Source organism: Electrona antarctica, assembly GCF_951216825.1.
Source record: "Electrona antarctica genome assembly, chromosome: 7".
Lineage (NCBI taxonomy): Eukaryota > Metazoa > Chordata > Actinopteri > Myctophiformes > Myctophidae > Electrona > Electrona antarctica.
In genome coordinates this window covers 17,090,601-17,104,690 of record NC_136812.1, presented here as the reverse complement: position 1 = coordinate 17,104,690, position 14,090 = coordinate 17,090,601, and the positions used below count along the sequence as shown (strand labels likewise).

General features: G+C 41.4%; 2 protein-coding genes across 2 annotated transcripts; one reads left to right on the top strand and one right to left on the bottom strand.

Annotated features, from left to right (window-relative positions):
• Window positions 1–339: 339 nt before the first annotated feature.
• Window positions 340–6,427, bottom strand: org (oogenesis-related gene; the record flags this gene model as incomplete). Its single annotated transcript, XM_079505405.1, has 7 exons — window positions 340–448; window positions 529–645; window positions 860–1,032; window positions 2,085–2,280; window positions 2,373–2,459; window positions 2,801–2,948; window positions 6,276–6,427. The coding sequence occupies 7 exons, from the start codon at window positions 6,425–6,427 to the stop codon at window positions 428–430; spliced, it is 894 nt and encodes a 297-aa protein (XP_079361531.1). The 3' UTR covers window positions 340–427.
• Window positions 6,428–10,198: 3,771 nt separating this feature from the next.
• On the top strand, window positions 10,199–13,886 carry LOC306926144 (inactive tyrosine-protein kinase PEAK1; the record flags this gene model as incomplete). Its single annotated transcript, XM_079505404.1, has 3 exons — window positions 10,199–10,241; window positions 11,520–12,100; window positions 12,741–13,886. 3 exons carry the CDS (start codon window positions 10,199–10,201, stop codon window positions 13,884–13,886), a joined length of 1,770 nt encoding a protein of 589 aa, XP_079361530.1.
• Window positions 13,887–14,090: the final 204 nt, after the last annotated feature.

Genomic DNA, 14,090 nt, shown 5'->3' with positions numbered 1-14,090 from the left:
AAGCTGATGAATTTACAGCTGGAATTGCACATGTGATGTACCATGTCATTTCAGCATCAATGTCTAGCCCATTCATGTGCTAGAGTGACTGAGACCAGGGTCACCTGGAAGGTTAAGTCTACACCATTTCTAGTCTTGTGTAATGGAAACAACCTAGAAACGAGTAGCCAACATGCTTGGGCTATCAGTAAATTGCATAGCATCATGACTGCAACACATTAAAATAGTAGATGGATAAATCTTATGTCTAATGGGTCATTAATATCATTGCTGACAGTATAGCACTGAACTGGCTGTTACAGCCATCTAGTGGCAAGGAAGTACATAGCAAGGCAAAAGAAAGGTAGAAAACTTTATTTTTATTGAAAAATACTAAGTTACATCAATATAAGACATGGCAGAAGCACAACTGTAACAAGACATAGTTTCATTGGATGGGCCTGACCTCCTGTAAAATACAAAGAAATCCATGTCATTTGAAGTAAATGCATTTGTAAGCCCCAATCGTTTTACCATGCCATGGCTTACCGTTTTGAGGTCTTCAAGCAAGCCGTTTACTTGACTAGCCTCAATGTCACTGTCAGTGGTGTTGCCAGTGGTGTTTTTCGTGTCGTACTCCTCGGACTCTGTCTCTATGGTGGATGGCTAGGAAGTAGACGGAGAAGAAATGCATAGTTTTATCGGCAAGAAAAATAAAATTAACCCTTCAAACTAACAAATTAGTAATTTTAGAATTTTGTTGGCCAGTCACCACATAAGCTTGTTTTTTGTATTTATTTAAAAGTCTTGAAGTATTCAAACTACTGATCTAGAAGGCCTTTGTAGAATTGGCCTCGGTCTGAAAAGGTTAAGCACCAACCTCATAGTTGGGGTCTTCCTCCGTCCCTACTTCGTCAGCCAGAGGCTTCTGAGAGAGGAACTCCACCCATGTGTGGAGTTCCTCACGGTCATCGTCCTCCTCTTCATCCTCCAAGTCATCCTGCTTCCTCTTATTGCCCTTGCCATAAGGTTTGGTAGGAGACACTCCAATTTCTGAAACCAGTAGATTCATTTTCAGCCCATTGAGCCACTTCAATATACCAAGAGCATGTGTGCCAAAGCTGAGACTGACTAAACATCTCAGAAAATGTACCATAAGTCATTCATCATAAGTGACAACCCATCACACCCTCAAGGAGAGCATGCATTAGTGCTAAACGGTCATCATTTTATCTACACGAGCATGCAAGATAAACATCGCAAAAAAGAGGCCACCTGCCTCCCACATGCCCTGTATGTGCAATCCCTTCATGCTCAAGGTGTTTAATAGCTTGATTCAAGTTAAAGCTGTTATAGCAATAATATGTCCAAATTTTAAAACTACAAAATATTTAGTCTGTGACACATCTAGGGGCCACAATCTGCATTCAAAGATTTTCCTAGAAGCTTTGTCATTGGTCGTTTTGCCTGTCTACTTCCTGATTGGTTAGTCATTTCGACCGGGTTTTTGCAACCAATGACAAAGCTTCTAGGAACATCTTTGAATGCAGATTGTGGACCCTAGATGTGTTAGACTAAATTATTTGTGTGCATTACTCATGGCTGGCTGAATACCCAAAAAAAAAGAAAGTCATTAAAATGTTGACATATTGCTTATAGCAGCTTTAAGCTTATGGAACCCCTGCAAAGAAAAAGTTATTCAACTTGGTATGGATGTGCATGACAGGACCGCTGGCTCACTCAAAACTCATTGAAAATTACTATAAGACATAAGGCAGTTTGGCTTTAATGCCACCTAGTCTAGACCAAGGTTTCCTGGGGGAAACTTAACTCAATAAATGCATAAGCTGCCCCACAATGTAGGGGCTTTTAGTTTTAGACATGCTTCACTATACAACCAAGAGTGAAGTGATGTCTGTTATCACAAGAGTTTAGACGATTTGGGGAAAATCACAGGACCTCAAACCAGGATTCTTTTGAAATTTTGCTAATTATTGCACAAGCTCAAGCTGATAACTACACACAGCAGGCCCAATATCGTCCTATATTAGATTACGAATTAAAAACTGATGGAACAGCTTGATACATCATCCAGTGACCCATACCTGGAGAAAGGGAGCAGCCGATGCTGGTGGACACCGGGTATCCCAGGGCGCTCTGTATACGGCGGGGCAGAATGGACAGCAGCACGCGGGTGAAGGGGTTCAGACGCTTGCGGCCGGGGAGGCTGTGGCGTCCTGGAGTGTGCGTGTGTCTAGGAGAGAATCCGAACAGCCGCCACACCCCGCGAATACCACGCACCTGTTGTGTAATATAATAACTGTTAACTTTTGTTGTCGTTTTTTTGGGGGGTGGGGGGGGCACAATTAAATTTGTTAAGGCAATAAACTCACCATGAAACTGAAAGGCCAGTACAGTGAGAGGCGATAAAAAACACCGTAGTTAACTTCGACAGCAACATCTTCAGCAACATCTTCCTCCTGCAGAAGAAACAGAGGCCGGTTAAACCGAGGCCACAAAAGAACCACATATGCGTGGTTGTGAAGCAGCCATAGACACACCAAAATGTTCGGTATGTAGTCCTTAAGTTAACAGGGTAAAAACAAAGTGGCAGATCAACGCTCACATGTAAATTCACCAACAGGCTTTAGCGAGCAAACGTTGTGCATGGCTAGCGGCTAGCCTGCCAGTTTAGCCAACACCGCACGTGAGGTCCTGATGAGCTAGGCTAGCTTGTTGTGGCTTGGAGTTGGAGCAAGCAACCGCTATTGAAAGTAAACTTAATATGTACATGCCTAGTAGTACGAACAACAAACAATACCTCAACATGTTCAACTTCGACCTGGTCCTCGACGATGGTGTGACTGCTGCTCTCAGATGAGGCCATGCTGCTGCAGTGAGGGAGCTGGTACTGGTCGGAATGGATGAGACGCACACAGCTGAAGACGGCGCAGTGAGTGATGTGTAACCTACAGGTGGCCGTGGAGCTAATAAGAACACTTTGGAAGCAAACACGTGATCGGTGCTGGCCAATAAACGAGCTCTGCCAATTAACACTACAGGCTAAGTAAACTAGTCTGGGTTGACAGACAGGTAGTGTGTGCAGGCTGGGTGGTGTGTGACAATCCTGTTGAAGTATTACTTTGGTACGGCGACTACGGCGGCGGCCGGCGGGTACCCGGGAGAACAAATTAACGAGACACGAGACAGTATCACGCTAAGGTTCACAAAGTTTATTACACAAACATGAAACATATATAGTGCTGGATCATAATGACGTAACAATAAGATATGAGACAGAAGAACGTGCCTACTGCAGCAAGGCTGACCTTGCTGTCGCCTAGATGTCTCTCGTAGCCTATCTATAAAGAATGCTACAGTACCGGCAGTACACAATACATATCAAGTACACTGTATCTCAAGTTCAAGTACATAGACTAAGATGTACTGTGCATGGGCTAATATCACAACAGGTAGTATTGGGCTAAGCACTGCAGTACGCTACAATACATTTTCAGAATTCTTCAGAAATAGCAGATGTACAATCAAGAGCTTGTATATATCCACTATTTTCACACTAAAAAAATGGGGCTTTAACATTTTGGTCCCAAGAATCCCTTCCTAGAAATGTAGTGGAGTCCGAGTCAAGCTACAGCTTGCCAAAACCAAAAACCACATTTATTTAAGTAGGCCTACCGTACTCAAGTAGATACTTACCAGTAGTTATAGTTACTTTAGATTCTGCAGAAATAGGTTAGCTAATATGCCTTGATGAACAGCTCTTGTTTTAAAGACTTGCTTATTCCATTATTAAGAAGGAAAAAAAACGATATGCTGCCTGCTATATCAGTGGTCCTATAACCTTTTCATTAAGGACCCCCAAAAATGTAGCCTATGTCAAATATCACACCCGTGTGATAAAACAAAAATATGAAAATAAATATCAATAAATTATTAAACATAATGTATTATATAGTTGTCATGAATTCATTATTTAACACACGTTATGTTTCAACCATCATGCTTAAAAAAATTATTTTATATCAAAAAGAAAATATAATTAAAAAATCACACCCGTGTGAACTGAGTGGTGTAAGGTTTTATATAGCATGATCAGCTGTGGTCTGACGTAATGTCTGACGTAATGAAATCACACAAAATATGTTAAGTAAAAAAAGCTATCATTTTTGATAAATGTATGTATCACACCCGGATGTGATTTCACAACTGGCTGTTTTTGCGCAGAGAAAATGACCACGGTTGCTACGGTCATCCAGTTCACCCGGGTGTGATTTAATTACGTCAGAAATTATTTTGAACATAGCAACCATGGTCATTTTTTTATGCACACAAAAGCCAGTTGTAGGAGTGGTTTACACCACTCAAAAAAACATGTGAATCTCATATTTAAAAAATCACACCTGTGTGAAGAGAGGGGCGCTAATACATTAAAGTCTAACTCATGTTGATTAGGTGATGTAAAACAAACAGTGACAAAACAAACATTAAATTGTCTTTATTGTTAATGGCATTAATGTTTGTGTTAGGGACAAGATGACATAAATTCCTTTCCTTCATTATCAATGGCGTTTTTAAAACAAACATTGAACTAAAAACAAATACTAACACAAATATCGTCGATTTGCTCGTCCACATATGACTCCGATTTGATCACCTATATATGACATAAATTCTCCATTCATTGTCAATGGCATTTAATGTTTGTGTTAGGACAAAATCTAAACTATAGCATAGGAGGGGCTAGAGACCCTCAAAAATATAAGATCTACAAGCTCATAGCACAAAGTGACACAATATGAGGTTGTATATCTGCTATTTCTTTAATAGCCAACTAATGTCCTACACCAGGGGTTTTCAACATCTGGTCCGTGGACCACTGGTGGTCCATGGAGGTATTGCATGTGGTCCCTGACTATGCTTTTTGAGTGGTGCAACCATAGAGTGCAGCCACTCCAATGCCCAGCTTTGTCCGTCCCTGTGTCCCTGTGTCCCTATGTATGTTTAGGGTACCAACAGGGAGCTGTTGCACCACTCACTTCAGACAGGTCTGATTTTTAAGGGGCGCTAGCCCCTTCTATATACAGCTTTTGTCCCCACACGTCTCAAGATTTGCCATTGACCACGGTAAGAGAATTCCGGTCAAATATCTGCTAAAGCTTGTCCCCGTCCGTCTCAAGTTTTGCCATTGACGATGAACGGACACATTTACAGCTGTTTTATACTTGTAGTTGTGCACAGATGTCTTGCTGACGCTTAGTGAGCTTGTACAGAAGATCGACAATGTTTTGGTGAGAGACACCATGCAAAACAAAGTATAAATCAGACTTTATAAAAGGGCTTGTCCTCCACACACTGTTTTTCAGAGTCATAAATAAAGTGTTTTCTGCACAATAAACTGAGTGTTTATTTAACTCTGAGGGTATACACTCTGACTTCAACTAACAAATCAGGATTTGCTATACCAGAGAAGGAGCCATTCCATTTTATTTAGGAGAGTTTCTTCTTTATTGAGAGGGAAATTTAAGAGGGAGACAGAAGCACAGGAGAGAAAGTTGAAGCAGAGGGTTATAAATGATACACTATCTTTGGGCATGTTAGTACATTTTCTATATTGTCCTGGAGGTTTAAACAAAGCAGAAAAGCCCAGCTAAATCAAAAGAGTGACGCAACTACCAGGATAACTGAGAGGCGCAGGGACCCAGCACATCTCTCTGCTCGTTAGCATATGAAGAGGCTCAAGAGAGAAGCCCTAATTATACTACGTACTTCACAGGAGCCCAAATTTGTAAGCACTTCCGGCCCATTTGGCCCCGTCACATGTACGCATGTCTCTGTGTACTGTGGGGCAGAAAAGGAGGGGTTAGGGACACTAAAGAGATATAAAAAGGCCTGTGTTTTTCACTTGTATGACAAGTCTAATCTAACCCAGATGTACAGAGAGAGGAAAACAGAATGGACATCAACAGGGCAGTCACACGAACATTCAGCACTGGATTCATTTGTAACAGCACCAAAACCATCCGTTCAGATGATTTCTCAACAGCACGCAGGCACAGTTGCACAGGGATCCGTGCACTGTTATGGGCAGCTAATAGCGCAAGGTCTTTTGGGAGTTCTCTCGGATCAGAGTCTCAAAGTAGTCGGGACACCATTTTCCCAAATATTCTGACGCCGGACAGCATTCCACAGTTCACTATACCAAATCACTATACCAAGAGAGTAGAGGATAATGCAGAGAATGAACAGCTAGGGAGTTCAGGGATTAACTCGACTACCTCTGCATTATCTTGCCCTGGGCTATCATCATCATCGTCATCACCTGCCAGCTCAGCTTTGAACTCATCTCTCCTAGATCGCAGAGCTCAGCGGAGCATCTCTGACCCCTCAACGCAGCGGTCTCGCCTTTACAGAGACCATTCCTTCCCATGCCCCTACACAGAGGCCCAGCACTGCTTGGATCCGGACAGCAGAGCTGCCCTCTCCCTGCCACACATGGCCAAAGTCACCACCCCATATGGCTTTGTCACATTGAGCCAGAGCCCTCAAATGGCCAGTGAGGAAACACTGCTCGGCCAAGCAGAGCGGCTACGGCGCTCAAACAAGAACAAGGACAATCCTCGCTTTTACAACAAAACCCCAGTGACAAGAAAAGCAGCCATCAACATCAAAGATAACCTGTCCCAACAGTCAACAGCAAGACCGGGGCTGTCTAAAGATGATGCTGAATCCAAAACTGGAATAAGAGCATCCGAGGATGACATACAGACACTCAAAGGCACCACTGTATCATCTTCTTCTTCAACCAAAGCAGCCACTAGCAAGGTTAAACAGCGGCTTCATGGGATTATAAGAAAACACTTCATTAGGAGTGGTTGTGGTTCCCCAGCCCTGTGACTGATCTAATCAATCAGGAAGTTTGTGTGAAAGTGATACAGACAGCAATGCTGAGATCAGCCACTCACTACTACAGTTTGCCATTGTTATGATTATGCACTCCTAATTATTGTATAAATCAAATGATGTATTGATATATTGTATATGATATATTGTCAAATTATACAATATATGTATTATGTATACAGTAGAATCAGAATCAGAATCAATCTTTATTGTCACATCAGTAGGGTGGGTGAAACAGTGGTTGTGCAGGCTCATCATTGCAGTTAAAAAGGATAGAGAGAAGAGCATAAAGTGCATAATATACCTAATCTGCATGATACATTGTGGGTGCATATAGGTCATGAATGTACATATAAAAAGGAGTCCCAATTAACAGTAGGCCTACCAATACAGTGTCTTGTGATGTATGTATTGCATGCAATGTCTAAACAAATAAAATGGCTTAAAAAGAAAAGTGTTTTACAGAACAGTGTTCATTACTTTTTCTGTCATGTACTGTACCACATTAATGTAATGTAATTTAGTTGTATGTCAATATAAATATCCAAAAATATTTTTCAAGACAAGTAAGCAGTAAGCACCTTCAAACACAATGAATAATAACCCCTGTCAAATCATTAATATAATATATTCAAATCGTTTGTGGGTGTGTGTTTAAGCTCTGATGCAAATGTATCGTATTAATAATGTTTTGTTGAGTTATCTATCATATTGGATCCTTTTAACCACACTAACACTTGAATTCAATGGCTGAAAAAGAACCCACTTGTCACAGCAGCAGGCATTCCCAATAATATGCTGAATCCTATTCTCTTGGGTACATGTAAATGCTGTTGTTTACACCATCTCAAGATTTCTCGGTATGGATTCAATAGCAAGCACATGTGGTATATGTGCATTGATGCAGCCATCAGGCTATAGAAGCAGGGAGACCTAGCATCTTTCCTGGGTCCTTAGCATAATTAAGTGGCACACTTGAATGATGTTCGCCCACTGCCACCCTGCACCCTTCATCTCCCTTTGCTCCTGTGTAGATTACCATCATTATTGTGCTTATGTGAAGTGTAATAAAAACAACAAACATCATCCCTGAGTCTAAAATAGATCACACAATGCAGAATGTTCTGCTAGAGGCCAAGGCTGCATGTCAGCACAGTTGTCAAAGTATTTGGAAAACTGTGCTGACATGTACTGTATGCCTACATGTGAGGACAGGGAGTGAATTTAAATGATTAATAATAATAATTGCTCAATTTTAAATGAAAGATTATATGCTACAATGGATAGCTTGATTTGTAAGCCTAAGATTTTATTGCACAGCACAACAATATGCAGCCTTAAACATCCCTCAGTAATGCCAAATTGTAGCCTTTTGTGATATGGATAATTGGATATTAGCCATATTGTAATTTTGACATTTGCACTTTATGCACTATACTATGGAAATGGAATACAAGTTCAAAGCAGAAAAGACTCTAATATCTATTATGATAACAGTAAGAAAAAAGTCATGTTGTGCTGTTGGACAACTTCGACTGCAGTTGTGGCATTTTCAGTAGCTGAGATCCCATTCACTGTGAATGTTTCCAGTGAAGAGAAAACACAGGAAGCATGGGTGGTGTAGCCTACTTTCCATTATACGTTCCAGTATTATTTAACGGAGTAGACTAGTTGTGTGGGCACCTTACACTGGGAACCTCCTGAGAATGTTTGTGTCATTTTCACCATGTATTTCAATGAGATGAGATGATGAGAGTACATCATCATAAATCATCTCAGCCTAGCCAGCCGGCCAATCACAATTTGCGTCCTCACTTTTGTGTTCAATGTTTGTGTTTACGCAATGTTTGTGTTTACACAAACACTCAAAACTATTCATTGTCAATGGCATTTTATGTTTGTGTTAGGACATTAAACATTACACGCACATTAACATAGAGTGGCTAGCACCCCTCAAAAATACAACTGGACTGAAACTGAAAAGCAGAGAGACAATAGCCCTTTGCTTAGGGGCCGTGACTCATTCTGAGATGGCACTTATACAGTATAAGGGGCACTTACTCAGGAATATGCTCTCTAGGCAACACGTCAGCATTCGGAGTGTACATAGAAACAGACAGACCTGCGTAGGAGCCCAATGAGGTTCACTGAAGGTAAAACTCATACATTTTCATTATGCCCATTACAGAGTCCAAATTTGGTCAAAGCCGGAAATTACTCACTCTCAAACCGTATAAACAATGGTACTGTTACGGCAAAGGATATAGATCGTTGAATCGATGCGTGAGAGGCTGCTATTATTTATTATTGATACGTTCATATTCATATTCATGTAAAGAATAAGAAATACAATGTTCCATATACAACACTTGAAATACTAATACTGTATGTACAGTAAACCTTTTTAACAGCAGTAAGTTATGAACTATTGATACATTTGTGATATCTAAACCATATTTAAACAGGAAAATAAGAGATAAAAAGAGAAGCTCATTAAGATTATGAAGCAGCTACTTTATATAACTGTATATGAATTAACTTGTACATTTTCCTATATAGTATGAAGCCCCCGACAACTATCACATATATGAGAATGCTTCTGAATGCATGTTTCTTGTCACATAACACATATATGAAGAGGGGGAGAGGTGGTGGAGTTGGCTGATTTATAGCAGACAGTTTGAGGGTCCAATGGAGTTAAGAGGTTTTGTCAGAAGCGCTTTTAAATACGATTCATTGGTTAATTTTTTTAACCAACACACAGATGTAAACGGTGTTCAATAGCACTAATTTATGGGAAAAAAATCAAAAACATAAAAAAATATAAAGTTAGGTAGTTCCAACTACTTCACCCAAGCAAATAGAGCAACAAATTGGGTGTAGTGCTAGGGTGTCATATGGAGAATATACTGTAGGTCTACTGTAACCAAAAGAAAAAAGGGAAGAAAAAGAAAAACATAACCATAATGGTAACAGTTTTTACGCAAAACTGCATTTCCTCATTTCGTCAAGTTGAGGTTAGAGCAGAGAGAAAATATCTGCCCTCAGATAACCAGACACTACTTTTCCGGTACATGCTTTCAAACTCTGCATTTCAAACCTTGACAGAACAAGACACAGAAGGACAGGGAAGGCACAAAGAAACACAGACAGAGTTGAGAAATTGAGAAAAGGGGAAACAGGGCTGTTTCTTTGGTGGTATCCAGTAAAGACAGCTTGACTGATACAGAGGGACAGGGTGAGTGGACGGTGGTGTACTAGACTTGTTTGATGGAGCCAGGTGCTACAAGCAGAACGGATGCATCGACTGGCCCACCGGCACTGCCTGTCAAACAGCGCAGGTAAGATCACACTCGGTACAGAAGAATGTGTTTTTTAGTGGTGTAAACCACTCCTACGACTGGCTTTGTTAGTTTGTCTGTCTGTCTGTTCGTACCAAAAAATGAGCATGGTTGCTATGGTCACCCAGTTCACACGGGTGTGATTTCATTACGTCAGACATTACGTCAGACCACAGCTGATCAGTCTATATAAGACCTTACACCACTCAGTTCACACGGGTGTGATTTGTATTTAGTGTGTGTGTGTGTGTGTGTGTGTGTGTGTGTGTGTGTGTGTGTGTGTGTGTGTGTATGTGTGTGTGTGTGTGTAAAGCTAATGTATGTAAATAGTACTCTTATTACACTATTTAGATTACTTTGTTTAATATTAATAACATAATTTCAATGGACAAACTTACATGATAAAAAAACACAGGCCCTGCTTTGTTTACAGTTAAAATAAAGCACATGATCACTGTACTATGAGAACTTGTTTTTCAGTTGTCACAATGGATGTTTATCGCCCTTCATACTTCAATGGGTATTTCTTTTACAATACAGTAGTGCCCATTTGAAAGATAAACGGAAAGTCTATACTTGAGATGGTTATGCATTGATGAATCCTAGTGTATGTGGCCGTGCCGTGGTGAATATGACTATTTGTCTACACAGGAGTCAACACTCCAGGAGCTCCCGAAGCTCAAGTTTAGACCTGGGGTGTGATGGTGGTGTGTTGAGCCCTCTTGGTCCCCATCACCAAAACAATACGTGCAGTGGGGACTGCCATTCAGCCCAGTGCCCCATACACCAGCGCTATGGTAAGTTACACTTGTTTTCAACACTGGGGTGATCGAACAAAATGAAGTAAACTAAACCATATTCTGGCCATGGCTTACACATGCAACCTACGTAATGCTTGGTAACCTAGTTCTAAAAAGTAGGCCTACAAAACATAAACTGATATTTAATGTTAAGTGTTATGTAACTGTCATTGGTTGTCCATTCAATAGATTCCCATTTCTCATGAGAACTGAAAGTGAGGAAGTAACACCTGCTGAAACCAACTGTTTACTACCTCAGCCGACACAAATTGTGTTTCACAGTGGCTATGCTATTTAATGTGACAAGAGGAGTTTGTTCCAATGCCGTGATCATGTGGAAGTGTGAATGTAGATGCATTCTCTCTTCCTTATTCTAAACATTTTGTTCCCAACACCTTAGACATATTGTCAATATGATATTGTATATTGTTTATGTTCAGTGTTTTGTGAGTTAATGGTGTGAATCTATATTATCCAGACCCTCCTCACAGCCACCAGGAGAGATATTTCTCTGATGACACCCCACCGCCTGTCCCTAGGAAGAGGATGGCTCGGAGGCTTTCCCTCCCCTGTGGCAGCATAACCCCACCATCTCCTCGGCTTCCTATGTCTCCCCTGTCTCCCGTATTCTATGGTCACCCTCACAGCTTTGACAATCCCGTCTACATGCTTGCAGCCCTCCCTGGCCCTCATGTCCATGACAAGAGAGACCAATTAAAACCAGTCATAAACAGTCTGGTACCGGTACCGTTACTGTCCCTCTCCCAACTGTCCTTTGACACACCTGATGAACATTTTCCATACCTCTTCAGCGGTTTTGGTGATCCAGGGGTGGTCGCTCAGGGAATTCAGCATCGCCACCTACTCTTTCTTAGGAGTATGGTACAGAGATTGGAGGCAGGGATTCTCTTGCGGGGAGAGGCAAATGATATGGATGATGGCACATATCAACCCCAGGACTTCCTACTGTGTCAAGGTTACAAGCCCAAGCAGATAGGAGATTCACTTTACTATAGCCTGTGTAGCCCCAAGTTTCCAAAGAGGGTGCTTAGTGGAAGAGTAAGCTCATCTTCATATTATTATCCATTATTTTTCTACAGTATTGTACACAGTCAAATACAAACAGTCAAATCACACACATAGAAGCCAACCAGTGTGCAACATACAGTACATTGATTTAACTATGTGTGTACACTTTTGATTCAGTTTTTTTAATTTTGCATGTGTAGTTAATCTAGTTATGTGGTGGGGGTAAACTACTGTATGTAGGCCACCTGCCATCAAGTCTGTGTGCAGTGCACAGCCCTGGCCTGAATATAGCATAATATAGTGTGCATTCATAATGTAGGATAATGTATTCTGTTGTCATATAAAGCCTGCAGCTACTAGCAAGCAGAAGCAGCTGCTCATGTACTGATGCACACATAGGCAACAGAATCTGACAAGAGACTATCTTAAATTAACATCTCTTAGAAGCTCTCAGATTACCTCAAACCACCCAAACCAACTTCCCCCAAACTGCCATCAGGTGTTGCAATGACACTGCAACAGCAAGGCAGAAAACAATCTGATTAACTGATATACTGTCGATTACAATTTTGTTTTGGAAATCATTGAATGTGGCAGAGTAACAATGTTTACTGGATCATAAATGTATTATTTTTGTTTCATGAAGCACCAATTTAATCTCTCTTTCCAGGTGCACCGATGGACTAAATTGGATCTCATGGCACACAGCAGTCTGCTGTCACATGTCAATCTCCAGGAGGTCATTGTTCAATTCCCACCTGATGATAGTACCCTGAAGAACAAATCGAACACAATACAAAATCATGATCCAGTGGCGACCCTCCCTTCTCAGTCAGACTGCATTGATGCAAATCCACCATCTGGGGGCAGCATTAAGTGTAGCAAAAACCACCAGTGTGATTTGTCCACAGTTATGTCTTCACTCCAGCAGGGATACTCAGTGAGCATTGAAAGAGACTTGCCACAAGTCACCCTGGAAGACTTTATTCTGGAGAGCTGGATGCTGCAAAGATCCGAACCTTTGCTCTATGAAAGACAGCTGTGTCTTTTGTTGTTACAGCTCGTGATGGCACTGCAGCATCTGTGCAGCCATGCAGTCACTTATATTGAGCTCAGGCCCCAAGATATTTTTCTGGTGTGGCCAAAAAGAGAGATCAGGGAACAAACTGAACAAACTGAAGAAAAGGGCGCGAACGTAGAAAATTCAGAGTTCGGAATCAGCATGACTCAAGCAGAAAAGAGAGTACAAGAAGAAACAGAATGGGAGAAAAGAAAATGGGAAAAACAAAGCGTTCAGATGTGGTGGAGAACATGGGGTTGCCCTCGTGTAGTCTTTGACCATAAGCCTTCTGATCATTTTATATCTCACCTGCCATCTTCCATAAACACCCAGATCGGAGCCTTGCTTCAGCACTGTCTACAGCCCCAAGACAGCTTTACTTCTCTCACACAGGGCTCAGCTGTAACCTTTCCCAACTCTCCGTATAAAGCAGGATTGCTTGATCTAGTCTCTCGGCTCAAGGATGAGACCAGCGAGCTCCATATAGCAGATACTGTAGTTATCCTTCAGGCCCTTCTCTGGGGCCCCCGCACCGAGCTCTTCAAGTTAAACAGCTCCACAATCACCACTGTGCAAAACTGGCTGTTGATTAAACGGGCCTTACTGGTGATGAAACTGGCAGAGGGGGGTCTGGTACAGGATCAGCCACCTCCGCATTGGGAGGACAGCCTCTGCCTGCAATACCTAGCATTTTCTGACTCTGAAACACTGATGAAGGCAATTGGATGGATGGGGTTCAATCTCAAGATGGAATGAGACTATTCCCACTCTAAGTAGGCTACTCCTATTATTATCCATTGTAAATACTCCATTATGCTCGTTTGTGATGCCTCTAGCCCTGTCAGCACTGCCCAAACCGAATAAAAAAAACAAATAAGCCTACCTTAAGATTTCCTTATGTTTTGTACTTTTTCAGTAAGCCATCCAATACATCATTTGTCCACATCTCCAATAACACAC